Raw genomic sequence first — 27,542 nt, 5'->3', positions numbered from 1 at the left:
GGCTAGTTAAGGCCGCTATCCGCTTGTAAACAAGACCTCTTCTCAGTTAACGTGTTGTGCGGTTGACAGCACTGTGCTGTTCACAGCGCTGTGTTGTTAACAGTGTTGATTGTCCGCCTTCTATAGTTTCAACTGGGTGTTTCGCTTATCAGATAATACAATTAATAATCACTAGAGGTATTGTGGTTGGCTAACGAGTTATACGCACGCAACCTTCAAGCAACCTTAAAACGAGAGTCAGAAACTTCTACTAAACTCGTGCCCCACACTACCATATCCGTAAAGCCTCGATCTTTTAAAATAATTTGTCCTCTTTATTTGTAGAAAAATTAATGGTCTTATCCAGGAAACTAAATGCCCAAATAGGCTACCTCATCTTTGCATAGGCTATTACAAAAAATATTTATTGTAAAATAAAAAAAATATTTATTATAAATAAAATATTTATTGTGAAATAATGTTTTGAAGTTTTTGGTTGTTAAAATCAAATAATACTCCATTTGCATTGTACTATTTGTCCTCGTTTCGCGAGTCTCTCTTTAGAATATGAAAAGATGATATACCCCTAACATATTAGACTAATTGTAGCCTACATAGTACTTTGCTATAGGGCTATAGGCGAACACCCTATAATCACAATAAAACACAGACATCCGTCGCTCTATACAACAGGTGCGAAGCGTAGGACATAAATAAATTTAATTCTATTCAAAAGGTTGATATAAATTATTTCAGATTGTTGGTAAGTTAGAAGGTTTGCGTGTTCAAACCACGCCGGGGTCACCTAAAAGTGGGTTGTGACCGCAATGAAAGAAATATTTATTGCTAAAAACAAACGGTACTAAATCGGTGCTTACAGCTGTATTTATGTTCAATAATAACAACTCCGAGAACCTGCGCTACCAAACTCCACGAGTAAACAGTGTGACTGCTTGTTTGGCAAAAAATCAGCGCTTAAATACTTTACAAACCAGAAGTCGATGATTAATTTTACGTAGCATCGCTGAAAAACACGAAATTCTTAGACGCGTACAATTAAGAGGTTGGAGCAAAGACAAACATTATTGGAAACAGATAATTTCGCTGTCATGTATAGTTTATTTAAAAGCATTGCTTTACATACTTTTCACAGTTTTCGTAAAACAAAATACTTTTATAAAAGTTTTGGAAATCTTAACTAGTCTGAATCAGCGTTGTAATCAAGTTACTTTTTTGAAGATTCCTAGTTTCAGGTCATTTACGCATTAAATTAAGCCCACGATCTTGTTTTATTTTGGTGTTACGAATAGACATATATTTCTTAGTTAGTAGGAATTTGTAACCTTTAAATTTTCGTGGTTTCGCAAACACTTAAGCAGTTGATTTTCTAACACGTATCACAATTCGGGTTATTGCGAATATCGGTGGAAAAATATCAAAGCACTTCCAAAAATTATTTTTTTATTTAAAATATTTGATTGTTTGTAAACGTCACAAAAAGTAGGTTTAGTCTTTAGTGGACATCTTTGTCTTTAGAAAACTTTCGTAATTGGTCAAGATGTCGTTGTACTTTCTTAGATGCCTCTTCTCGCTCTTGCTGCCTGCGAACCATTTTTATTTTTGATGGTACCATTAGCGCACGAAAATTGTCCATCACAGCTTTAGGATGCTTAATTAATTCGGGAATCTTGAAATATCTGCAATGTTATCCAAGATGGTAAGAAAGTTGAATATGTGCAATTTAAAAAAAAATGTACACATAACAAGATCATATTAGAATAGTTATGCACATAAACTAATCAAACGATTTGAAATACATTGAATGGGTAGGGTGTTACCTTTGTACTGCTTCATTACGAAATAAAAACATTTGAAGTACTGAAAACGCATTGCTGGTCATCCAAAATATGAACATCACTGAGGGTTGAAAAAAGAAAAAGGGCAGTATCACGAAGGGACTCCACATTAGAACTGCTTTCATCTTAAAAAAGTATTTTTTAAATAATATCAAACAAATTGAGTACATTAGGAAAAATCTTAAAATGGCTAAACATTATATACACTTCACAAAAAAAACAATGAAATACTACCCATGGTATGCTTTCTGCAGGACCAACTTCAGCGGATGCTGCCCCAAAGCGTATAATGAGATGCATTGATGTACAAGCCAATATAGGTAATAAATAGTAAGGATCAGCCAGTGTGAGATTTTGAAACCACAATACTCCACCAGTTGTGAGGCTGGGATAACTAACCTAAAATATGCAGGCTCAATTAAGCTCTTTGTCACTAACCAGAAAGATTAACAGAATGGATGGCTAGTTATAAAATAGTAAAAACAAACAAACTGACACTTCAAAGTTAAAAGATTTTGCACAAACAATACAGAATAGGATTTAAGTAATGCAAACTTTTTTCACATTATGGTGTTTATTACTTCCAACTCTCGTATAGCTTGTGAAAAACTTATTTTGGTTTACTGTACTGTTGAAATAAAACAAGACAAAACTCAACAAAGATTAAAAACAAATTATAACAAACACAGGATCTGGCAACAATGTTACTCTATGATAGAATAAAACCTCAGAAATCTGCAATGTGATGCTTCTTAAAAGTAACACAAAATCAATAAACCAACCTCAGCCATCCCTCTTAAAGCAGCAAAAAATGACATAAAAGTAACCATTGTTGGCATTTGGTAAAGTAGTGGCTTAAGTGGATTAATTTGCTTTTCGTGCATAAAGTTCATGTATTCTGCTGCCTTCCTCTGCTTTTCAAAACCGTTTGCATAATTCACTTCTTGTTGCAATTTTAGCTGTGAACAACAACCCAATACAAAAATCTAAGTTAAATATTAATATACAGAGATAAAAAAAAATGGTGAAAATAAAGTCTAACCTGCTGTGGTAAATTATTGTTAGAATGAACAACAAACCGCCTCATTTTTATATATGCAGGCAAGGCAATTAATCTACATGTTACAGTTGCAATCATCAGGGTTGGTATCCAGTGTAGTCCTGCTTGAGAGTGGATGAAATCCAAAATGTATTGTATTACATGATGAGGCAAATAGGAACCACCCAAGCTGAATAAATTGTATATTTTATAATACTATCGTTGAAGTAATTAAATAATAGTAGAATTTAAATATAAGCAGAGCTTAGTAATTTCTATGGACATGGGTGTTGCATTATAACAATCCCATCTGTATTTTCCTTATTTTAACGTCCTAAATAGTAAAAAAAAAATTTGAGACTAGAAAGGAATTGTTAATCAGACAGCATATCAGTCATCGGACATTTAATAAGAAAAGTGTTAACCAGGCCAGATGTAAGGTAATCACAAAAAGAATGGCAAACATTTCAAAGCTCAAATAATATACAATTTAGGCGCCAATTTCATGAGTAGAAATACTATGTGAAAAACCTTAGGTTGCAATCTAAATCTGGGTTTATCAGCTTTAATGTAGAAATGTATCCCCTAAATTGTGGTGTGACAAAATTCTGTTAAGTAAGCTTCTGGCACTATCGAGTGCTCATCTTCTCTTAAGTACTGTAATAACGAGCTTGTAAAACATGCTACAAAATAGAGAACATGGAGATTACGGGATAGGGGTGACATGTCCTATGTTGTTTGTTGTTGAGATGTTTATAGCAATTCAAGAAAAGCTAAGTAATGTTACATAGTCGCAATTTTTTTTTGAGAAAATTATATGTTTTTTTAGGGTAATTAAATATAATGCCTTATGTACCCTATGTTTACTTCATCTTGGTTTAAAATAAGTGCCCCAATTTATTGCTATTTAACGCTTTGATGACATCATGTTAAAAGTTAAATCCGCCAAATTTGTTTCTTAACCTCCATTTTAGCTTATTCTAATCCCTTTCTAATTATTTTAAAATAGCATTTATGTTTTTTAGATTTAGCAAAATAATTCCCTCGAACTATGACGTCATAACGACAGCACAACTTTTTCTCGTATTTTGTGCATTTTGGAAAAAAATGAGATTCACTACATTGTAGAAATCCTAATATAGAAACTAAAAAGCAATAAAATGCACTATTATTAGTTTTATGATATAACAAATAAATCAATTCTAAAATTAAAAATGCATTTAATAGTAAAACTTTTGCAAAAAAAAATTAAAAAAAAACATTGCCAAGAAATGTTTTTCACCATATTCGTCTGAGATATTTATTCGTTTGCATAAGGCATATATAAAGGTTGATCTAAAACAATAATGGGTATTCAACCAGGATGTAAAACGATGTGGCTCATTTAATGGTGGATAATTTGTTTGACTTATCAGGCAAAAAGGGTAATAATCCGGTAATACATGGTTTAAGATATGTCGATCGCCTACAACAGGGGTGTGCAACCTTTCATACTGCCGGGCCAAATATGTGTATTCAGAATAGACCACGGGCCACTTGCATATATCTCGTCGACTACCTGTTAGTGACTATACCACAAAGTTTATTGCAAATCAACGGAAAAGTTTTTAAAATCACTTAAAGACAGCTTTGAAGCTAGCTTGCTTTTCCAACCACCCTATCCAGGTTCTCTTGAATTGAGGTTTTGGCAACCCAAAGTCATTCTCCAGGTGTACATTAGTCAGTCAGATTTCATAAACCCCTGTTCTAAAAAAAATGTTCACACACGTACGTTGAACCGAAAAATGCCATCCTTGAAGGGAAAAATGTTCGCAGCTGTGGAAACTTATTGTATCGAGTGGTTTGCGGTACAAAAACTACTTTTTAACTGCGCAGAGAGAAATTTGTTTCTTGTTTTTTTACAACTAACATGAACATTAAATTTAATTATAAAACAATTAAATTTCAATTGAGATCAAACGGCCATTTTTATTATTATTGTGATATGGACCATAAGTAGCTATTCAAAAGCATTTCAAAAACAAAAAATATTACACCGTTTAGTGTAATCCACATGTTCAACTTTCACACAACTTACACACTTTCAAAAACACATTTTGAAGTTATGTTTTGTTAAGAGGTCACATTACTTTGGAATTTGTGTGTTCGCTTTCTGCTTCCATCAACCATCGAATTTTGATAGAATTTTTGACTGAATATTATGAACAAACTAGAATCTCACTGTTACCAGCTACTACTACAGTGATTGTTCAATGGTTGGTTCAGGTAAAAACAAAAGGATATCGTTTAAAGCGGTTTTAATCGTGGAGAAATTAGAATTTGCTTTGCGGTCAAAAAGATTATTCGCAGTTATTTAAGGTAAATTGCTAATCATGCTATATAAGGTGACCTAGACTTAAAAACAGTCAGGAAGTTTCAGTATTTTAACAGTTATACCTGAATGTTTTGTGGTGCGGGCCAAAAACCAAAGCACGCCGCGGGCCACTCATTTTGGTTGCGCGGGCTGTAGGTTGCACGCCCCTGGCCTATAATGTAACAAATATTTAACAATTAGATGTGTTGTGTTGCATAACCTATTTCAGAACGTATGCCAGTAGTTAAGATGCACGTTTTATGCTATGGTCATCCCGAGTAATATCATTTCGGCATAGTTAATGTCCCGTTGTCTATTCATAGTGTTACGTCGGTCAAAAGCTGTTTGCTGCAGGTTGCTCTATTGAACGCTTTTATTAGCCCCAATCTTGAAAAGGAGTGCTCGGCTGTCATAATTGTAAAATAGATTAAAACATAGGCACCAGGCGGACTGATAATAAATGGCCATCCTACCATTAACTTCAGTAATAACAATGTTTGTATTTTTCTCGCAAAGTTTCAGCTGAATAGTTACCTAATAATAATACTGAGTTGCTATATAAAATAGTCAAAGTCAAACTACAAATATCATCAAATTTGTTGATAAGCGTAGTTAATTTTGCTCACAACGAAGTGCAACAGTGTGAAACTGATACGCATTTTTCTAGCTTTAAACAGCCGAAGGATCTATTAATCGCCGTTTTCAGCGTCTAGAAATACATAAAACGTAATTTTCTTCGAGATCTGCCCATAACCCGATGAGTTAACACCACATCCCCAGGTCCCCTACGTGATTTGGTTTGCTGATCATGTGACACCAGTTGTGTATCCAGGGGGGTTGGGGTTCGGGGCCCCCTTCCCCTTTTTGTAAGTGATATTATCGTTTTTTGTTTGTATTTGTCAGGGTTTAAAACAAAACAAAAATCAAAGGCAAAACGCCGCTTTTCGTTTATTGTTTGGTCGACCGTAAACGCAGGATATGTTTTCTCTTATGTTATTCGTTCAGGTTGGCTGGTTAGCAAGTTTGTGTTCGACAACCGACAACCCTAAGTTAAGCCTTCTTTCTTTATTTCTTGCTAAAAAAACGCTGAGTTAGGCGCAGCTGGTGTTCCTCGCTGTTTGCTGTCTGCGCTAATACCCAATGTATATATAAGAACAGCATTTTTTTAACTACAGAAGGTTTTTAAAACGTGGTATAATGGTGACTGTCGTGCGCGTTTTAAAGTCGCCATTTTTAAGTTATGATAGTTAACGCAAAATTATTCAAAGCGATAGTCGAATTATTATTGTACCCAAATCAATAACACATATTTCACGGTCTTGTTTTAGTTTTTCGCCCAAGGTTAACGGACCCTCTATTTTTATATTTCTAGATGAGTCCCTGTGTGACACCCCCCTTTAAAACGGTCACGCTACGCAGAAGGCTATATCTCATGGTGGGTCAATAAAACTTGCATGAAAAGTGGGTCGCGAACTGTAAAAGGTTGGGAAGCACTGATATACAGTATCAAAAATCTTCCCTCAAAATGGTACTTCTTGGAAGAAATAGTCCTTCTTAAGAAGTGAGATACTTCAGGGTTGTTCCTAAGCAAAAATTTACACTCGCCAGTCGGGCGAGCGACAATCAATCAGCACTCACCCGGACGAAATAACACTCGCCAAATTTGTTGGCACGCCGTCTGCAAATTTACGTCCCAGCGCGGTCATTTCTTTGGTTATCGTTAACCTTTTATTATGGTTTCTATATGTAAACATTAGTTTTTATAAAAGTCTAGGCGTTTATTTCCATGCATGGATGAACAAATTAATGGCCCATAAAGCAGTTTACGCTGCAAGCAATGTTTTTAGCCGAAATTTTTTAACAATCTTTACTGAAAAAAAAAATAACACTAATATATTTCAGTAGCCACGGCCTGCCTGTTTTCAATTTTTCTAAAAATTCTCGCGCTCTCTTGTTTTGGTATTATAATTATTCTGTTCAAGGACGTTTTACCACAGGTTGCTTCGCGCCACAAACAAAACGCCACATTTCACCTAACGCTATAGTTACTGGTTAACATTAAATCATGACAAAATGAATATAAATTTACCAGTAAACCATTTATTCGCACAATTAACAACCATATGCATCAGAGGTCTGTGCTGCGACGCCCTATAGTGGGTCATTTCAATTTACCATTTGCGTCCGCAATGGTTTCGATTCGTATCTAAACATAATTGCCATAGCCCATATAAAAGGTATTCACAGACAGTTATTTTCTAGCTTTGCCTTTGACCGCTTTGAACTTTAAGAGATCGCAACAATGTACTTAGAATAATTGCTAACTCTTAGATGTAGTTACACAGGCAGGCAATATTTTAAAATATTGTAGTGTTCAGTTGGCCGTTTTGGTCCTTCTAAACAGCGCAAAAAACATTGCTTACGAATACTGTTATAAGACATTTGCATTCGAACTTTTTGTTACCAAAAACTGCAGCACTTGCTTATAATTTTGTTATGCAAACAATTCAATTAATACAGAAAAGTAAAACGCTGGGTACATCGCTAGTCCAATAAACCTTTCCAAGGGCGTCAATGACCGGGTTAAACATTTAAAAATGAACAAGTTCAAACAATAAACCTCATAAGTTTATAACTATTTACCACTACAGCAATGATGCCTTTGATTGTTTGTCGTAAACGATTTTTAAACATGAGAAACAGTCTTTATTACGATCATACAATAGGACAAAGAGTCTCTATTACGAGCTTCGAACGTAACTTCGATTAACATTATTATTTATGTAGTGTTGAATGTATTTGCGCCTTAGTGTTTAGGGAAATAACTGGTGCTAAGTTATATTTCGCTTAGCAGTGGTGCTTAACACAAGTTGTCCTACACCAACTAATTAAATTTCTCGTCAGTCGGGCGAGTGGGTGTCAATCGGCACTCGCCAGAAACGATTTGCACTCGCATTGGCGAGCGGGCGAGTGCTTAAGCCCAACCCTGTACTTTTATTAACTGACAAATTATATGGGCCGAAAATTTATTTTCGGGACATATCTTGTTTTTGCCGTTGTTTTGTTTTGGTTTCATATGGTTTGCTATGGTTTGCTATGGCATGTTTCAGACCGATTTTTGTCCAGAGCATTATAGAAAAAGTGAACATCGTAGATCTTTCAAATTTTCAGACATGGCGTAGAGCGGTATGAAGGTGCTATGTAGAGGTTTATGAGGCTGCACCCTTGGGCACCTCCAATTGGAGGACAAAAAACAAAATGTTACATCATCGTTTTAGTTCATAACAGCTATCTACTACTATCTAGCGGCAGAAAAACTTCAATATAGAATGCTTTCATTCACTTGCTTTATTCAGCTCGCGTCGCGACGAGGCGGCTGCTGGGATCCCTGCTGTGCCTCATTGTCCTGCGCGTGCAACGTTTTTGTTCGAAGTTGCTTGCCTAGTAAAACTAGGCGCATGCGACTTGCCTTTCATAAAGAGGCATCTCTAAGTAAAAAAACCTATTGCTCTTACAACACAAAATATTTTACTACCGCAAATTTAAATGCGAATCCTTGAGGCAGTGGACACATTTCTGTTAGCACCTGTTGTAATTGTTGCACCATTCAAACATATCAACACCAGGCCTAAACAAATATAATTATACAAGGGCCGCAACAACAAAAAGCTTAAGTTTAACGCATTCTTAACGACGACGTTACAAAGCTACGTCATAACATGGCGTCATAAATAAATAAATCTTGCGTTTATTGGATTTAAATTGGCAAAACTTTCAATATAAAACGTGGCTTACTAGGCACATAAACGTGTTTGCATATTGCTCAAAACTACAGATTTAAACTCTGTTTCAACAGTGATTGCTCAGACCAAGGCATGGTAAAAATTTACCCAGTAAAAGTTTGAAAAAGTATAGCAAACCATAGACGTTAAATCATTTAAAGAGAATGAAAATATTGGCTTTTTAAACATGCTAGCGGAACAAAATGTAATAACATGGCCATAAGCATTATCTACGTAAATTTTTATTGATCAAATATATGTTTCGATCATTTCCCAAAATCTACGCCATATTTGAACCCCTTTCGCTTCAAAGCCATAAGTTAATATATTATTATACACAACTTATAATTGTGTGTTAATATGTTGGATTGGAGTAACATACAGAACAGGTGCAAATAGCAAATATTCTCCAAATACGAATTTTCCAATATTCTCCAAATCGTATTTCATTGTATTGTCGCGGTAATACACAAAGAGGTAAGGCCATGAATAAAGTTTTACCCACCGTACAATTAACGGAGGGAAGCATTGCGAGTAGAGATGTTCAAAGCAAAATATCGGCGACTCATTTATAATGCTTGCTTTCAATGCGGTGTTAGCTTTTTTTCGGGCGACCAATTGCTTTGCGATAAGCTTCGCCTAATAATTAAGTGTCAATAGGGTGTATTTACCGCCGCAAGTTTAAATGCGAAATCTTGAGGCAGTCTACGCCTCTCTGTTAGCACCTGTCGTGCATCTTGCTCCAACCAGCATACCAACATCAGGCCTAAACATCTAGCAAAACTTTCGATTTAATAGTTTGCGTATTGAGAACATAATTGTGTTTTTCATATTGTTTGAAACTACAGATTTAAAGCCTGTTTTAACAGTGATTGCTCGGACCAAGCCATGGTAAAAAATTACTGAGTAAAAGTTTGCAAAAGTATAGCAAACCATAGGCGTTAAACCATTTTTAGTCTTTAAGAGAATAATAATATTTGATTTTCAAACACGTAAGCTGGTCAAAATCTAATAAAATGGCCATACGCATTATCTACGTAAATTCTATTTATCAAATATATGTTTTGATCATTCCCAAAATTCTACGCCATATTTGAACCCCTTTCGTATCAAAGGCATATTTTAAGTGGGGAAGTTTTCGGCCCATATCTGTTTTTGCTTGCAGAAACAAGTTAAGGAAAATGAAAAACAAAATATATAATATAAAGTACACAATACAAAATATTAAAAAAAAAAATTAAAAAAAAAAAAAAAACTTAAAATAAAGTAAAAATTGAAAATAAACACTATGCCCTGAAAATATACCCCCTGACAAAATATACAACAACCGCACCCCCGTCTAGTTTTTATTAGAATTGGTCGAATGCGTGGGCAAAGATAGATTATTTTGGAACAATGGTAAATACAAAAAGTTATAAAATAAGGAAGCGTCCGTAGTTCCCAGGGGGCGGCGGCAAAATACTGTTAAGTCATCTAGTCACTCTGGGTAGAAGATTTCAAAGTAAGAAATGTTGGCGTTTGAAATCAAATCCTGTTGCTTAAGTTTGGAATTTCGATTTTAACAATTGGTAAATCTAGAAGAATGCGAATTTTGCGCAATAACAAACCTTAGAAAAAGATTCCAAATTGATAAGTTTAAATAGAGTTTATTTTTAAAAATATTCAGAAACCTTTTTGCTAATAAACGATAGAAGTTATCTTCTGATTCGTTTTTAGCTAAATGCGACAAATTTTTTTTCTTATTTTTTAATTCATTGTAGCATTTATTATAGGCCTATCATATGTCCTCTTATAGGAGGATTTGTCCTCTTTTTTCAAGAAAACTGAATGGTCCTCCAAGGATGCTCAAAAATGCCCAGATGTCCTCTTTTTCACATTTTGAGTTAGTTGCTTCAAGTTTTCAAAAGACTTTTAGGCGAGACATTGTATTTATTTCCAAAAAAATACTGTAGCTATGAAACATACTAAATTGCTGGTTCAAAACAGGTTTTTCAACAAATTGCCCTTCCAGCCCTGCCTTCTTGATTGTTATTGCAAACATTGCGCGAGAAAAAACTGTTAATAATTGCGTAATTTTACTTTAGCATTATGAGCCATAATGCAAATATTTAACGCATTTTTCTTTGAGGTAGCCACACAATGCTGCGAAGAAAGAGACAGCCTATTAGTTGGATCAGTTTTGAGCATATTAACGGTTGTATTTAATTTTTATGATTTTTCGTGTAACCAATTTCACAATATCGTTACAAAATGATCAATTCTTAGTGGCAAAAGTTAAGGTAACGGCAAAGTATTCATATGCCGAATCTGAAAAATAAATTTGATTTGTTGTTTTTGTGTCTGTTTTTGAAACTTTTCCTGCAATTACCAAGGAAAAGTAAAACATCATCAAACTCAAACGTAAAAATTCTAATTTGGTTTGCTGGTAAAAAAATGTCCTCTTTTTGGGTGCTGAAAATATGGTAACCCTAATTTATTATGATATACGACTTCTTAATGAACAAAGATTTCCAGACAACGGCATAGGTGTTTTTGTGACACATAGCTCCCCCACTGTGGTAGTAAAAATACAAAATTAAGGTTTTTACTTACCCAAAATCTGCTAAGCATTCTGTTTGAAGGGGTGCTGCTGTTGAAAGCAAGTCACCTGTCTCCAATGAAAAATTATTTACAGTGGTTTCACCAATTTGGAGTATTGAGTTTAAATCATTGTTTGGGACGATCGGTGTTTCAACAAACTGTTCTGTATTGATAATTCCATCTTGGTTATATGCTGATTGACTTGTGGAAAATGAATGCTGGTGTGAAAGGCAACTCACATTTTGATGAAGAAGAAGTGCATTTGGGGAAAGTGACTTTACTGAAGAAACGTTTTTTCTCCTTAAAAATAAAAGTAAATATGTTGATGGAACTATAAACACACAACTATGGAATGGATTTTATGATACAATAGGCCTAATAATGTAATGTTTGGTTTATTGGTTTTACTGTGCTATACAAACCTTACAAAATACAAAGCACCAAACATTTGAATTTTTACAATATGTTGCTTCAAGCAATCCAAAAATGTTAATAGCAGTGTGAGCCAACTGTATTTTTTCAGTAGCCATAAAAAGCAATTCGTTTTATATGGCAGGACAATGTTGCATTCCTGGGTGGATTCAGAATTTAATGGTTTTTAGGATGGTGGGCATAGCACATCTTACATATGACATCACAAGTCCTGTCATTATTTAAGTGGTGTTATGGAAAGTGCTGTTCTAGCAGAATTTTTTTTATAGCAATGACATTTTAGTGTGCAAAATGAAGACACAATACAGGTAAAATGTTGTCATTCATAACTAAATTTTAATAAAAATTAAAACTGACTACAGTTTCAAAAAGCTCACTACAGCTTTTGTAAATTTTGTAAACGATTTTGACAAGTCAAAAAAATATTCCATTTAGTGGATATAGACTGATTTGGGCGCTGGTATATTGTGCGTTGATTTCATAATTGTGGAAGGATTCTAGACCAGCACCCCGATTTGTGTTCTGGTGTTTTTGGTAAACTGAATTCCCAGAATTTTGCGTTATTTTCATAATTTATTTTCGTTAATCTATAAAATTACTTGGTTATAGACTCAGAAAGTGCTAATGGCTATTTGATTATTATATACCGATTTTGTTGTCGGAATAAATAGCTTCTGCCTTAAAATATTCGGTAATCTATATAGGCTTGCCATACGTCCCGGTTTTAAGGCCTTGGCCCGGTGTCCCGCCTGGTTAACCATTTTGTCCCGGATTTTTCAAATTTAAGAAAAAAATTAAAAAATGTAAAACTATTGAGAAAGGCATTTAGCAATTCTTTCTCAAAATTGCTCAGAGATATCTTTTTGAGGAAGGTAAGCGAGCGCCGTCGCGAACCGGTCACCGTTAAGCAATTTTAATTTTCAAGGATTTTTTTCACGTGTGACGCAGTATGGTGCCGATATTATTTGCTTGAATATTACGCAAGTCTAAACAATTGCTGTTACAACCTAAAGTTTAACGTTTGTTAGTAATTCTGGATCGATGAATGTCGCGAGTTTTCAGCATTACAATCAAATTGAAGTCATAACATACTGATTGCCTTAACAAAAATAAGTTTTAATGTTTCCAACTTAAGACTTATGTTTAAAAACTTCTTGATGTTTGTTACCGCGCAAAAATTTAGGTAAAGTTCGCAAAATTTCGCATTTGAAGCGGCAGTTTTAATAGTAACCAATTTTCAGTTTCAAATGAGATTTACGTTGTAGGTACGCAGTATGGTACCAGGATTACGTATTTGCTGAATATCACGTGCGAACAATGGCTGCTATACAACTTAAGGTTTTACGTTAGTGAGTGGTTCCCTATCGATTTATGTCACTGGTTTTCGTTACGTAAATGATGTTTGACGTGCTTAGCTGTTGGGTATTTATTCATTTTATTTCAAATAAGCACACATTATTTGCAATTTTGTTTCAACAAATGTAAAATTTTAGTTTGCGAAGACTTTTTAGAAGTTTCACCGTCACGCAGATAAATGCGATAAATTATAACACGTCATCCGATTAAATGCTGCTTCCACACAGGGTAGAGAATGTGACTCCATTTGTGGGGAATCATTTAGTTAACCCATTTCAGGCACAATAAGCAAAACATAGTCAAGGGACGACCAACATATATGCTTTATAACAATTAACGATTAGAGAAATTAAAATGTTTTATTTAGCAAAAATTAAAATGTTTACGACTTTACACACTAGTTAGCACTTAAGCCAAACATTACTTTTTAGTAACATGATAAATTACCTTTTTAAATCATCGGCAATAACACGCCCCTCAAGCAAATGACGCAGAATACAACCTACTATGTAATAGTTTTAACAGGCCAGCTTAATGGAATCTTGTATTTTGTTTAACTTATGCTTGAGAATGATTTGGTCCGGGGAATACGAATTTATTATGGACACAGCGCCTTTGCCAACATGTACGGCCTAAAATTGTTGCTGCTTTCATGAGGGCCGCATCCTACTTTAATTGTAGAAAGTATTTACTCAACTCATTTATTCACAATACAGACAATACTTTCGGCTACAATTTAAATTACTTAGACAAACCACCCTTAAAACTAGGGCCCTAAAAAATACCCCCTGACAAAATATAAAACAATCACAACCCCATTAAGTTAATTATTTGCACTAAATTATTTTGTATTAGGTCTACATTAAGTTTATTTGCAGTTTTCAAAATGCGTCCCGGATTTACGTTTCTAAAAAATGGCAAGCCTAAATCTATACTTACCGCAACTGACCAAATCCTCGTTTTTTTACAATATTTGCTAATCGCAAAGCATCAATGCGATACATAATTGTTGCTGGTTCGTTACATAGGAATTAAAGATTTGTAATTAGGCAGGTAAAAAGTATTGACAAACCGAAATACTAAGCAAGTTCGAAACGGCCTTCCAAAAATGCAATAACAATACCATTGTCATTTCGGCGAAATAATTTTTTTTATTTTTTTTTGTATTTTTAAAAACACGTTTACCACAATTTTCTTTCGCATATCGCACATTAGCGCCAAAGAAAGGAAAAATAAACAACTTTCCGAACCGACGAATATTTCTAAATTCTAACACAATATAACAGGGACATACCTTAACATTAATCCGCTTTCAATAGGCCGTATATGGCAGTAAAACGAGTGTTCTACGAAAACCCATTTCGTTGAAAATACCTGAAGCGCTGCATGAAAATGAAAGTGGATTTGAGTTAAGACACGTGTCTGCTCTGTTGTGTTAAAATTTAAGAAAATTCCGCGGTTCGGAAAGTTGTTTTATTTTGCGTTACTTTCTCGCCAATGTGCGCTTCGCCAATCATAATAGGCCGTATATGGCAGTAAAACGAGTGTTCTACGAAAACCCATTTCGTTGAAAATACCTGAAACGCTGCATAAAAATGAAAGCGGATTAATGTTAAGGTATGTCCCTGTTATATTGTGTTAGAATTTAGAAATATTCCTCGGTTCGGAAAGTTGTTTATTTTGCCTTTCTTTGGCGCTAATGTGCGATATGCGAAATAAAAATTGTGGTAAACGTATTTTTAAATATAAAAAAAAAAATAAAAAAAATGATTTCGCCGAAATGACAATGGTATAACAATTCGTCACACGTGAGGCGTGACAAGTTGTAAACGCTCTACTGGAGAAGACTATTTTTAAGTTTTTAAATTGCTCAAAGGCAGCGATAGCCAGGGCTGCGGAGTCGGACTAGGCCTCGGGACTCGACGGGGTCGGTTTGTAGCCTATTGCTGGTGTCGGACTCGGGATCGGGACTCGCGTAAGACCACGTAAATACACAAAAGAAAACCAAATCAAGTAAAAACACGCGATGTACAAAAATAAAATAAGTTAATAATACTTGACCAAGCCGAACCCAAACGCTAACCAGCACCCTAACCCCCAATTAATGTGCGTTAATTTAATAATTATAGACGCTTCAGGTCCCAATACCTCAATTTGTGACGTAACAATCCTACATACAATGGACGAGAAACTATCTTATGCCCACCGAGTTTAGGATTTTTTTCAGGGAGTCGAACCGTTTGACTCTTCCGATTCAGGTTTGTTTCGGGTTCAAGGATTTGTTCGGAATCCGGTTCAGTTTCGATTAATTTAAAAGTTCTGGTTCAGCTCCGGTTCGACCATCGTTATTTCAAAACCGGTTCATAATGTTCCGGTTCGGATACAATATAAGTTGCGTTCAATCTAAAAATGTGGTTTAAAAATATAGAGAAATTGTAACAACTCATTGTTGAAATATCTTAAAAAAACAAAAACTAATCGTTAAATTTAATCAATATTTTATATTTTATCAATACATATATTATTTTCATGAAATTTCGAACATTATTCTGTAAAATACAGGTTGTGACGTCACGCTGAAGTGAACCGCTTTTGTTTACAGGTTCGGGTTCGGTTAAGGTTCAGGTTCTTTTGTATTATACGGTTCAGTTCCGGTTAGGCTCCCTAAAATCTTTGGTTCAGGTTCGGTTAGTGCTCTAAATTATTAGTGCTCTATGATGGCACCAATAAAAGTTGAATTTTTACTTTTTAGATATTTTTATAATGAGCTGCTTTTTTTTTTTTAATACGTTATAAACTTAGATGAAATACGAGTTACAGTACAATTTACTAATTATTCTCTACATTTATTGACCCACTTTTTTAGACATATACTCAGGGTTGCCATCGACATGGACCAAAAATAAGGACCACCGAAAAATTAGATTAGCATTTAGAAAAAACGATTTTGGACATGCATTGTATTTATACGAGCCGTGTCATATCACATTCCATACTTTTTTGCCAGAAACAATCTGCTCCAGCAATTTATCAAGGTTTGTGGTTTGTTTCGCGGTCTATACTCCTGGTAATGTTGCTTAAAAAAACGCTATTTTTAAAATCCGACACATAACGCGATCGACCAGATCAAATGTGGCGATAAAACGGTCGATCGCGATCGAAGTGTTGGCCACTCATGCCTATAGCTTTACTGATTTAATCGAAGTGTCGACTACACTGCACCCATTTCCCCATTACCAACTTCGCAAAAAATGCTGCCTTCGCCGCACCCTATTCTGCTGTAGCCTAAACTGCAGTAACTGCTGTTTACTTCTAAAATGTCGTTAGCTGCTGTATCCTGGTACAGCAGCCAAAACTGTTGTACCACTGCCCTACCTATCTCACCACTTCGAAGTAAAATCCTGAGACTTGTACACCACGGGGACGGGAGTACCTTTTCATTTATGATGTCATAAAAACTCGGGTAAAAGCATAATTTTACAATACAATTATTCAATACTGGTTAACCGAGGAAAACGACCGAAGTTCTGTAGTTGGTAAAAATAAGACAAAATAAGGACGCAAGTCGAAAGTAAGGATTTCTAAGACCTATAGCCTTTCAAAATAAGGACAAATCTTAGAAATAAGGACGGTATGGCAACCCTGCTTATACTGCACCCGAACCGGAACTTTATAAACCGGTTTTAATATTTCAAACCAAAGATTGACAGGAACTTTTGAACTGCTCCGAACCGAAACTGGAACTCAACTGGATTCCTAAAAAAATCTTGAACCCGAACCGAACCAGAACCGGAAAATTCAATATAACAACGTGTTCGCCTGCCTGTTCGTTAAAGAGCGGGTCCAAACAAAATAGAGTTGTGGCTATAAATTGGGTGTATTTGTGATTAAGCGTTCGGCTTTGCGAGGTTAAGGCTTGCGTTTCCAACGTACTGCTTTGAAACTGGAGTAACGAATAATACCCAGTGTTTTCTGTGCTCGCCCAGCACCACTTATAGGGGTTGTGTTGTGATTTTCGATCTAAATGAAAACCACCGCTATCGACATTCAAAAACGGATGTGAATTAGGGGAAGGCGAGGCCAAACGGACCCCTAAAGGGATAAATGCTATATTTCGAGTTTCACAAAATATTTTTTGATGAGTAGGGTAACAACTGAAAGGTGTTACTGAAAGTTACTCCTATGCTAAAAAACAACTAAAATAAGCATACCTTCTGAATAACTTAACCTTTGTTTTCGATTTTTACGCGGGGCAAAAGGGACCCCACTAATAAAATATAATTGAATTGCCTTGTTGTGTGGAAATGCCGGATCAAGGATTTGTGTTTAAGGGGTGCATAAAAATATTCAGAGATATTGTCACAAGTTACGTCACAACGTGACGTCATAATTTAAATAATGCTATACAGGGCGCCTTATAGGTTAAAAATATTTTACAAAAGTAGGCCAAAACATAGAAGAAAACCAAAATAGCACTATAGATTTAAAACTGTTATATAAGTTACATGGTTATAAATAGGCCGTACGTAAATTGCCTTATATTTCTCTTAATGTATACCAACTCATAAGTACAGTATGAAAACAAATAGCAATCGAACTTTTTTAGAACAGATCTTGGTAAAATTTCTGATTGTTTGGCCTTCCTGCAAAAACTGATCAAAACATATAAAATAATCAGGGACGTGCACATGGGCGCCCGCACGGAGGGGCAAGGGGGGCACTTGCCCCCCTGGAATTAAAAAATGCGATTATTAGTATTATTTAAAAGTGTAATACTTATGAAGGTTAATAATATTATACATTATCCATTGCCCCCAGTGGCGTATCCAGGGGGGCGGGAGTTCTTACCCCCTTTTTGTAAGTGATATTATCGTTTGTTGTTCGTTTTTGTCATGGTTTAACAAACTGTTCGATGCGGCGTGCTTTTTAAGTAATTGGGTCACGCGTCTTAATCTAATGCGAAACCAAATTTCCAAAATCGAGCGCAAACCTCGTTTGTCGTCGTTTGTTTGGTCGACCGTAAACGCTGGATAGTTTTTCTCTTTCGTTATTTGTTCAGGTTGACTAACTAGCAAGTCAAACCTTCTTTTTTTTCTCTCGCTAAAAAAACGTCGAGTTATACGCAGCATGTTCCTCGCTAATCGGTCTCTGCGCTAATATCCGGTTGGTGTAACATCGATATTTGTTTAACTGAAGCAGATTTTTAAAATGAGGTATAATAGTGACTGTCGTGCGCGTTTCAAAGTCTCCATTTTTAAGTAATGATAGTTAACACAAAATTATGCTCTTTAAGCATACTCTAAGACCACGTGCTAGGCGTGCAATGGACACAACTTATTTCCCCTCAACCACAGCTTGTAAGTTAGCTGACTTGGCACACGGCTCTGCGCAGATGTTGCGCTAATCGTGGCATAATAACACCCGGAAAAAAACATTGTCGTTTAGTATTGCAGGTAGCGAACAACGTGCTTGTAGTTTAGCGCTCGGAACTTGAAAACTGCGCTGCTGATAGTCGAACTATGTGTGATTCTACCACAATTAATCACACATATTTCACGGTCTTGGTTTGTTTTTGTTGCCTGAAGTTAACGATTGCACACCGTGGTTTCGCAGCGTGCGCCTGACAGGATTGTCGACGACGCACGTGGTCGCTTTTGCTGGACGTATTAGGCTGTTTTTAATTAGTTTTTTTATCACGTCCTGCAATCGCCATTCTATAACGTCATACTGTCACTGTTTTATGACGTCATTATCATTAACGTCAGACAAAAAATTTGTTCCATGGGTTTGTGACAGTTTTCACGATTTGTTCCGATAAAAAAGGCGTTTGATTTGGACATGTTGGCCTTGCAGCCTGACATTTCGCCGAAGTCGTCGATAATCCGAAAGACTTCTGTAAAATCCTGATCACTACCCGATAGAAATAATGTAGTGTCGTCAGCAAATAGGGATTTATTGTGATGCCCATTTAATTGTGATGCCGTTTTTCCATTTATTGTGATGCCGTTTTGGCGGCCCTGTTTGAACGCAGTGGCAAGGCATTCAATGCACAGGACAAATAAAGTTGGAGAGAGAGGGTCTCCCTGGCGTACGCCACGTTCAACGTTAAACGATTTTGACAAAAAGTTGTTGTTAACAATTACGCACGAAGGATTTTAATAAAAACATTCGATCAATTAAATAATCTTGTCCCCGAACCCGAAAGCAGCTAAAAGGCTATATATATGAAGTCCCAGTTTACCGTGTCAAAGGCCTTGAACATGTCTAAAGACAGTATCGCGCCAGGTATATCGTAATAGTCGGCGCAGTCAATGATATCGAACAAAAGACGAATATTAGTGCCTATGTATCGTTTTGGAATAAAACCATTTTGCGCAGGCGAGATAATGTCGTTTAGTACACTTCGGATCCTGGTGTTAACTACTTTTGAAGCAATTTTGTAGTCTACATTCAAAAGCGTTATCGGTCTAAAATTTCCCGGTTGAATCTTTATAAGCTTTTGGAAGTAGAGTTACCACTGCTTCTGACTGAGAAGCTGATAGCCAACCTGTATTTACTGTATGTCGCCAAGCTGCCATATAGACGCATTTGATATTCTCCCAAAATGTGATATAAAACTCTGCTGGAAAACCGTCTTGCCCTGGGGATTTATTTTTACCCATGTTGCCGAGAGCAGTGAAGAATTCCGCTTCTGTTGTTTCCGCTTCTAATAGTTTTGATTGTTCTGCCTTAATTTTCGGGAGATTAGTGTTTTTAATTTCGATGCGATTAAGGTTTTGTTCAATAGATCTCCCTTTTGTTTGTAAAAGTCAACTAGGCCGTCCAAAATGTTGCTTTGGTCAGTTATTATTTTATCATCTAAAAAAGTCTGTTAATAAAAAAAAATTAATAAATTTAAAAAGTATTTTGTATTTTTCTCGCCCTCCTCTGCCCAGGGAGCCCTACTTCGCGTTATGGCGCTTTTAGTTTGGCGCAGCATTAGTTGGTCGAGTTCCGATTTAAGTTTGAACAATTTTTCGTGCAAGGGGCCTAATTCTGTTTCAGAGTTCTTTAAAATAGCGTCTTGCGTCTCGCCAATCAGTTTTTCCAAATCGATTTGCTTAATATTTAGCCTTCGTTTCAGTTCGGCCGCATATCTAATAGTTTCTCCCCGAACAACTGCTTTCAAGGCGTCCCATCTTACATGTGGGTCGGTTTCGCCTATATGGTTTTCCGCTTTATAATAAGTGATTACCTTTCTTATTTTATCCTTGTAACGCTGGTCATTTAATAGTGATGTATTAAATTTCCAGTAGCCTCTACCGCGTGGTGCTGGGTTAATGTCAGCCCCTAGAGTTGCCATATTATGGTCGGACATTATACCGGGGACTATGTCTACATTTTTAACGTTTTCGACGAGAGATCTAACTTTTAACGGTTGGAAATTTGTGGCGAAAAATATCTGTTAATTTGTAATGTGTCATATATTGCAAAGACTTTCTCTTGCTTTTCGGTTACGATGTTTTTACTTCCATTTTGATCTAGGACATTGTCCAGAACTAGATTAAAGTCCCCTCCCATGATTATTGGGGCATCGGAAAAGCTGTCAAGTACGGCGAATAAATTGATAAAAAATTCTGGATCGTCCTTATTCGGCGCGTAAACATTAACAATTGCTATTGGGGTTGCATTTATTGTAATTTCAACCATTAAGTATCGACCTTCTTGGTCTACCCGTGTGCCTGAGACGGAATAGGATAAGTTTTTGTCGATTAGTATTGCCACCCCTCTACTGCTTGAGGTGCCGTGCGCCCAAAACGCTTCCCCTCCCCATTCCATACCCCATAACTTTTCGTGCTTAGCACTACCATGGGTTTCCTGCAAAAGGGCAACGTGACACTTTTTACGACGTAAAAAATTAAAAATCGATTTTCTTTTCATAGCGATGTTTAAACCTCGAACGTTGTGTGAAATAATATTTAAAGACATAAAAATAGTATTTAAACGAGTTCGACACCAATATCTATGTCCCATTCGTACTCCATGCCACATTCACATCTAAACGCTTTATTGGGACCCATAAGACAGGAATGCTTTTTCCCGCAACTACAGTTGACTATCTTATACTTGCAGTGGGTATTACTACACGCTTTACACATGGTAACCTTGTAGCGAGTTAACAGTAAAACAATTACAGACAACAGAGTACATTTCGCACTCTATGCAATCAAGCACATCTTTCTTCGTCTTGTATTCTGGCTGGAGCTCATCGTAGCACGGCATACGTCTCAATGTCCCTTCGCATGAAGGACATTGACATGTTTCTTTAACCTCTTCGACCAGAAATAACTTGTCCGTGCAGCACTTCATTGCCACGGAATACTTGTTGGAACAACTCCAGCAAACGAAAGTTTTCGACTGAGCCGAAACCACAGCTTCAGCTTGGCAGCCAGGGCATGTCAGCGAAATTCTGGTCGCACATAGGCTAATAGATTTGCTGTTAGGAAGCTCGTCTGGGCTTCGTTGCAGCCTTTTCCTTGACCAGTTGTTGGTAAGCTTCGGTGTGCTTGACTTGATGTTGGCGTTGTTTTCAGAGTTGAAGTCCGGGGAGTTCTTATCAGCATCGTTCAGAATGCTGCTTACGGCTGTTGTAGAGTGTGGATTGTTATCAGCGTTGTTGACGCCAGCGCTAGATTGGGGGGCAACTGCGTTGTCGTTTGTCTCTCCGTGTGCTTTGGCTTGCTTGTGCTCTTCTTGTCTTTTTACTAGCCGAGGAAAATCTTTTTGACGTTTGGGACAGTTTGCTTGTTTGTGACCTTTCTCGTCACAATACTTGCAAGTTGCAAGTGAACACTTGCCCATGATATGTTACGTAAAATTCACAGTCCGCCATCCTAATATAACTTGGTAAAGGGTTTTCTTCCACGTCCGTTGAATTCATTGTCAAGATTCTCATTCCGGTTAGCAACCCAACCTTGTCCTTCCTGTGTGTTACCTTTTCAACTTTTCCATATTTTGCCGATATTTCCTCTGCTATGAGTTCACTGGGGAAAGGGATAGACACCCAGCCAACTGCGATGTTAATCTTGTCATTTTCGTATAGTTTAACAAATTTCACTGATTCTGCTGCGCATAGCTTTGTGTAAAGTTCCAAAACATTTTGTCTATTGGTGCAAGTTATGTCGACGTTTTGGCCTCGCATTTCTGCAATCCCAACTAATTTCTTCAGCGGGTAATCCATACTTTTTATTTAACTGTCCTCATACTTAAGCAATTCGGCCTCTTAAAGCTGGCCGCATTTTTATTCACTGCCTGAGCGTAACTTGCTCTGCTTGCCATTTTTCGCTCCGCACTCCACGAGCGCCAGACTTGGAATGATCTCTCGGAAACATGATGAACGATTTAGCTATGATTTGAGGCATGCCTCCAGTGCTCTCACTTTTAGGGATTTAGTTGGTACGATACCGTTTTTGTGGTTGTTAAAGAAAAACGTGACTCGAAAACATTTGTGCCTCACCACCTAGGAACCTCACCGCACGTCACTGAAAATAATACATTATTTAATTTTATTTCAGTTCCAAATTGTCTTACGAAAAGGCTATCAATAAAACAAACAGTGCAGTTTCAAGTTCAATTAAACGCTGTATAACGGATTAACTTGTGAGGGGTCCGTTTTGCCCCAACACTATCTATCGCATGAAAACCTGATTTCTCTAAAACTTAAAAAGCCAACGGTTTCGGACTAATAAACAGACAAATTATTTAGCAAAAAAGTAGCTTCGTCTTTATTTGAACTTTAGTAACAAAGGTATCATTTTACTGCGGTTTTCTTATATCACTATCCTCAAACACATTTTCTCCTCTCCCTGGTTTGTCGCATGTTGTAGCTGATGTTTTAAAAAGGATTGTGGCAATATTAACATTAAAACATACTTTCAATGGTTATTGTTTATTTAAAATAGAACGACTAATTACATAAGTTGGCTCAGCACGTTACATACATACGTAACGATTACCCGCGACATATATCGATCGGGAAATACAAACAAACTTAAAACTTGGATCGCAGCAGCAAGTTTTTGCGCGAAATTAAAAAACAAATACAAATCCCGGTATCACACTGCGTCAAACGTAAAAACGTTTAAATATGAAAATTGCTCAGTGTTAAAACCGCTTCAACAAACAAATTTTACCAAATCGATGTACTAAATTTAATATTTCAAAAATTTATGCGCTGTTACGTCAAGAGGTTTTGCAAGAAGTCGCGCGCATCCCATAGAGAACGAGCGCGCAGTTTGACGTCGCCGCTCAAGTGCGCCAGAAGCGAACATTAAAAATACGATTATATTATAAACGTGACAAAAAAAACAATCTATTTGTAAGTGCATATGTTTGCAATATCTTCTTTAGAAATACAATTATTTACAATCAGATCACTGTTTACACACAAAAAAAAGTTATATATAGTGTAGTAAGGTTTGGTAGAGAAAGTGTCATTTCTCGAGGAACAATGATTTACGTAAGACTGCCTCGACTAGACTATGATGTCACAAGTCTTTCGAAAAAAACGCAACAAATATAGCCCCACGAGAAACAATGCTATAAAGTAATACAATGCGTTGTTTGTATTACAAACAGATTTTTTCGGGTGTGCATCAATCACAATAAACACATCTTGGAAAATCTTTGGAACATCTTGGAAAAATCTGTACTATACCCTTGAAAAGTTTTGCTGCAGTAAGGCCATTGAAGTTTTGCATGGCGGTCAATGGATTCGGTTCAGAAGTCAGAAAGAGATGTTCGAGAAATACAATATAACTAAAAAATTGTCGACAATTATTTTCTATTTAATGGCGACCGAGCAGTCGAATAACCACGTGGTCGTCTTTTTTTTGCCAAAGCATTTCTCCAGGAAAATCCACGAGGTGGTGTCTTCGAGCGCGGATTAGGGTCCCAACCAACTTATTTGAAATAGTGTTGTACCTTTATATAAAAAAATGGTTAGCTTACTGTTCTACTAACTAAAAATAGGCATAACCGAATTAAAACAGGGAAAGAGTTTGTATCATAGATTATAACCCAATAAAAGGGGGATACAAAAAAACCTTTACATGGCATCCCCTATAAGTAGCTGACACAAGCGAAACCAATGTCTTAAATCGTCCAAGCCAATAAATTAACGACGAAAGCCAAAAACGTCGAAGCCAAAAAATTAAAAATTGACGATCAGATCTTTTTTGCAACATTTATTGGCCATGCCTCACTTATAGGAATTAGCAGACGGGTCGAATACAGAAAAACATTTTACTTGACTACACAAACAAATGCATTACTTTGATTACCAAACAACATATCAAATTGCCCCCATAAAAATTAAATGGCACCTTGTGATCTGAAATCACCGGAATAAATCTTTTGGGTTTGTGTTGTGAACAAACGGGCACCAACAATCTTAATGGGAGCATAATGGTCGGAGGTTATAGTAAGTCGAAGTAAGAATAGTAGTAGTAAGAAATCCAAATAGGGATATAGACTTGCAAATACCGCAATCTTTATTTATTACGTACAACTGGTTGCTGAAACATAGATTTACAGTAAAGTTGTCAATTGTTTTCGCTGTGTCGTCTCTAACTTTAAACTTTTACACCTCGGACTCCATTGTAACCTTCCTTTACCTTTTTTAGGTTGCTAGGTTCGAAAAAAGTTATCTTAAACTAATACCATGTTTTTTAATAATTGTTGACAACATGAAAAAGATTTAGCTTAGTTTTATAGATATAATTGACATGCATAGTTTAAGAATGTTGTACCTGTCGAACAACTTTCCAAATTGAACGGAAACTTTTCCGCTCACGGGATCCTTTGTTCCTATTGATTCGATGACATAACACAGGACCTCCATTTCTTTGGCAACATGCTGTTTGGCAATCTTCCCTCGTTCTGCAGTTTTACCAACTGGTTTGGCGTATTCTGCAGTGCCTTTGATCCACTGCGGTCTGTTACATACTCAAAAAAATACACGAAACCTATTTACGCTTATAAGAACCATTTATCGGTGAATTGGACAACGTTAGCAACATTAGGTCGTCGCTGGTGCGTACCACACTTTCTTAAATAAATGGGTTATAAAATATCAGATCCAGTTTTAGTACTTTAACAAGTATAAATATTACTTTTTTACTTTTCGATAAGCAACTTTGTAGTTTACAAAACTACAGTTTACAGTAAGGGTAAAAAGATAGCTTCGCAAAAAATAAAACTTTTGCCAAAAAAACAAAAAATAGTGCCGTACTGGAAACTTTTCTGGTTATGTGTATGCTACGTGTTTGTATGTGGTAATAGGTGTGACCGTTAGATCCCTTTTACGCTTTTGATATTGACCTCTGGCTTTACAACATTAGCTTTTAAATTGCAGTTTTAAACGGGTATTTTTTTAGGGTTGTGTATACGTCAGGGAAAATTTAGTGTTGAAATTTGCCTTACCAGAAACGCCAAATTGTGCTTAAAAATCTGGTGATTTTTTATTATGCACAATAATGCCATTAAGTGTTACGTCACACACGGTTACGTTTTATCAATTTCTTAGTAGTTGGGTGTTTTTACAAACAAGATTAAATAGTTCTTTGTTACCATTTACCAGATGTCAAGAATAGCATTCTTCTTAAACTTTAACTTGGCCTACGCCTACTTTGGAAACACTTGCTTCGAGATGCGGTGTCTCAATTTAAAAATATTACATTTACTTTCATTTATTTTTACTAGCTGGTTGCTTCTAATGTAAAAAACGATTTGGGGTTTTCCTTGTCATTGAAAAATTTATATATTTATTAACGTTCGGTTTATTTGCATTCTTTCGTGTTTATTTTCTTTTGCCGAAAAATCTTATATAAAATGTTCCAACATGAACAGAAATGATTGTCCGGCATTTAAACACCTTTCGCGTATTACTGGTTTGGTAAATGAGTTTTCCTAAATGTTTTTTCAGAAGTTTTCGAGATTATATGGCAGAACTAAACCTCCTAAAATTTACTACTAGCCCATAGTCCCGACCAGGGCTGCGGAGTCGGACTAGGACTATGAAAGACTACCCGAGTTCCGGGTCCGACGTGCGCATGCGCAGTACCAAATTTCGAAGGCCGCAAACTGAAAATCGTAGAGGTGGGATAGCATATTGGGAAATTTTGAGGGGTGGAATAGCAAAAGTGTACTTTTTTTAGATTTGTGGGTGGATGAAATATTATTAGACAACCCTATGGGGGGATTTCTGAATATCCACCTATTTTAGTTACGTGAATGGGTAAATACAGGCTGTACAGTCAGATACGGACTCGGGATTCGATGAAATCGCAGATTTAACCTGGTTCGGACTCGAGACTCGTTTTGTTTAACCGACTCCACAGCCTTGGTTCCAACAACTTTATTGACACTGAAAAGCTAAAAACCGCACTTGACAAACTTTCAACTTTTAAATTAGGAAGATAATAAACAAAACATTTTAGTTTCCAACACCATTGGTTTTATTTTATATATAGCCTAATCACAGTTTCTTGTTTAAAACAAGTGATGGCTTACCCAAATATTTTTTCGAAAAAGGATTGATTTTTTGTTCCGTTGCACATTCTTCCACTCTCGTGTTCCAACGATGCGTAAGAGATATCACTCCATGGCGTTGTTTATGTTTCAGCCTTTCCGTAGTAATATCACCGCTCATTCGAGCTGACCTCTTGTAGAATAGGCCTGCAAATTTCTGTTAAAGCAACTAAGTCAACCAAGTTGTTACGAATGTTAGTGTATACTTTATAGTGAACAGATGGAAATGTACGCTTAAGAACATAAAGCTTTCCTAAACCTTCCTTCTTTTCTAAACCATTGCAATCAGGTAAATGTCGTCAAATCTATCTAACGTAGGTGTTGATGTCGTGCCGACAAGCAACGTTGTCGAAGTCTTAAAGGTTCATGCAGCTGTCGCGTAGAATAAACGCGCGTGATACACAACGCAGGGATAGAGTGTAGCACCCACATTTTTTTGTAAAATAAGGTATATGGGTTCATAAGACAAAAAAACCTGTTTGCTATAGTAAAGCAAACAAAAGTAATATTAAATTTAGCTTTTATGAAGAATATGTTGTTTATAAATGTTTCGTACTCTGCGTTATGCTTGAGAGGACGGCTTGTGACGTCGTTTG

General features: G+C 36.3%; 2 protein-coding genes across 3 annotated transcripts; both read right to left on the bottom strand.

Moving 5' to 3' along the window:
- Positions 1 to 846: 846 nt before the first annotated feature.
- On the bottom strand, positions 847 to 14,477 carry LOC146148420 (mitochondrial inner membrane protein OXA1L-like). Its single transcript, XM_083387360.1, has 7 exons — positions 14,317 to 14,477; positions 11,602 to 11,889; positions 2,878 to 3,064; positions 2,618 to 2,794; positions 2,070 to 2,234; positions 1,818 to 1,960; positions 847 to 1,676 (listed from the first exon to the last, which is right to left on the bottom strand). Exons 1-7 carry the CDS (start codon positions 14,379 to 14,381, stop codon positions 1,493 to 1,495), a joined length of 1,209 nt encoding a protein of 402 aa, XP_083243486.1. The 5' UTR covers positions 14,382 to 14,477; the 3' UTR covers positions 847 to 1,492.
- Positions 14,478 to 23,295: 8,818 nt separating this feature from the next.
- On the bottom strand, positions 23,296 to 27,259 carry LOC146148419 (actin-binding Rho-activating protein-like). Of its 2 annotated transcripts, none has more exons than XM_083387672.1 (3): positions 26,929 to 27,259; positions 25,167 to 25,362; positions 23,296 to 24,339 (listed from the first exon to the last, which is right to left on the bottom strand). In XM_083387672.1, exons 1-3 carry the CDS (start codon positions 27,065 to 27,067, stop codon positions 24,204 to 24,206), a joined length of 471 nt encoding a protein of 156 aa, XP_083243798.1. In that variant the 5' UTR covers positions 27,068 to 27,259; the 3' UTR covers positions 23,296 to 24,203. The 2 variants fall into 2 exon arrangements, with proteins under 2 accessions (XP_083243798.1, XP_083243799.1); XM_083387673.1 differs by having other exon boundaries at positions 25,167 to 25,352.
- Between the last annotated feature and the right edge of the window lie 283 nt (positions 27,260 to 27,542).

This window comes from Ascidiella aspersa, chromosome 4 (genome assembly GCF_963924565.1).
Source record: "Ascidiella aspersa chromosome 4, kaAscAspe10.2, whole genome shotgun sequence".
NCBI lineage: Eukaryota > Metazoa > Chordata > Ascidiacea > Phlebobranchia > Ascidiidae > Ascidiella > Ascidiella aspersa.
This window is presented reverse-complemented; position numbering and strand designations above follow the sequence as displayed.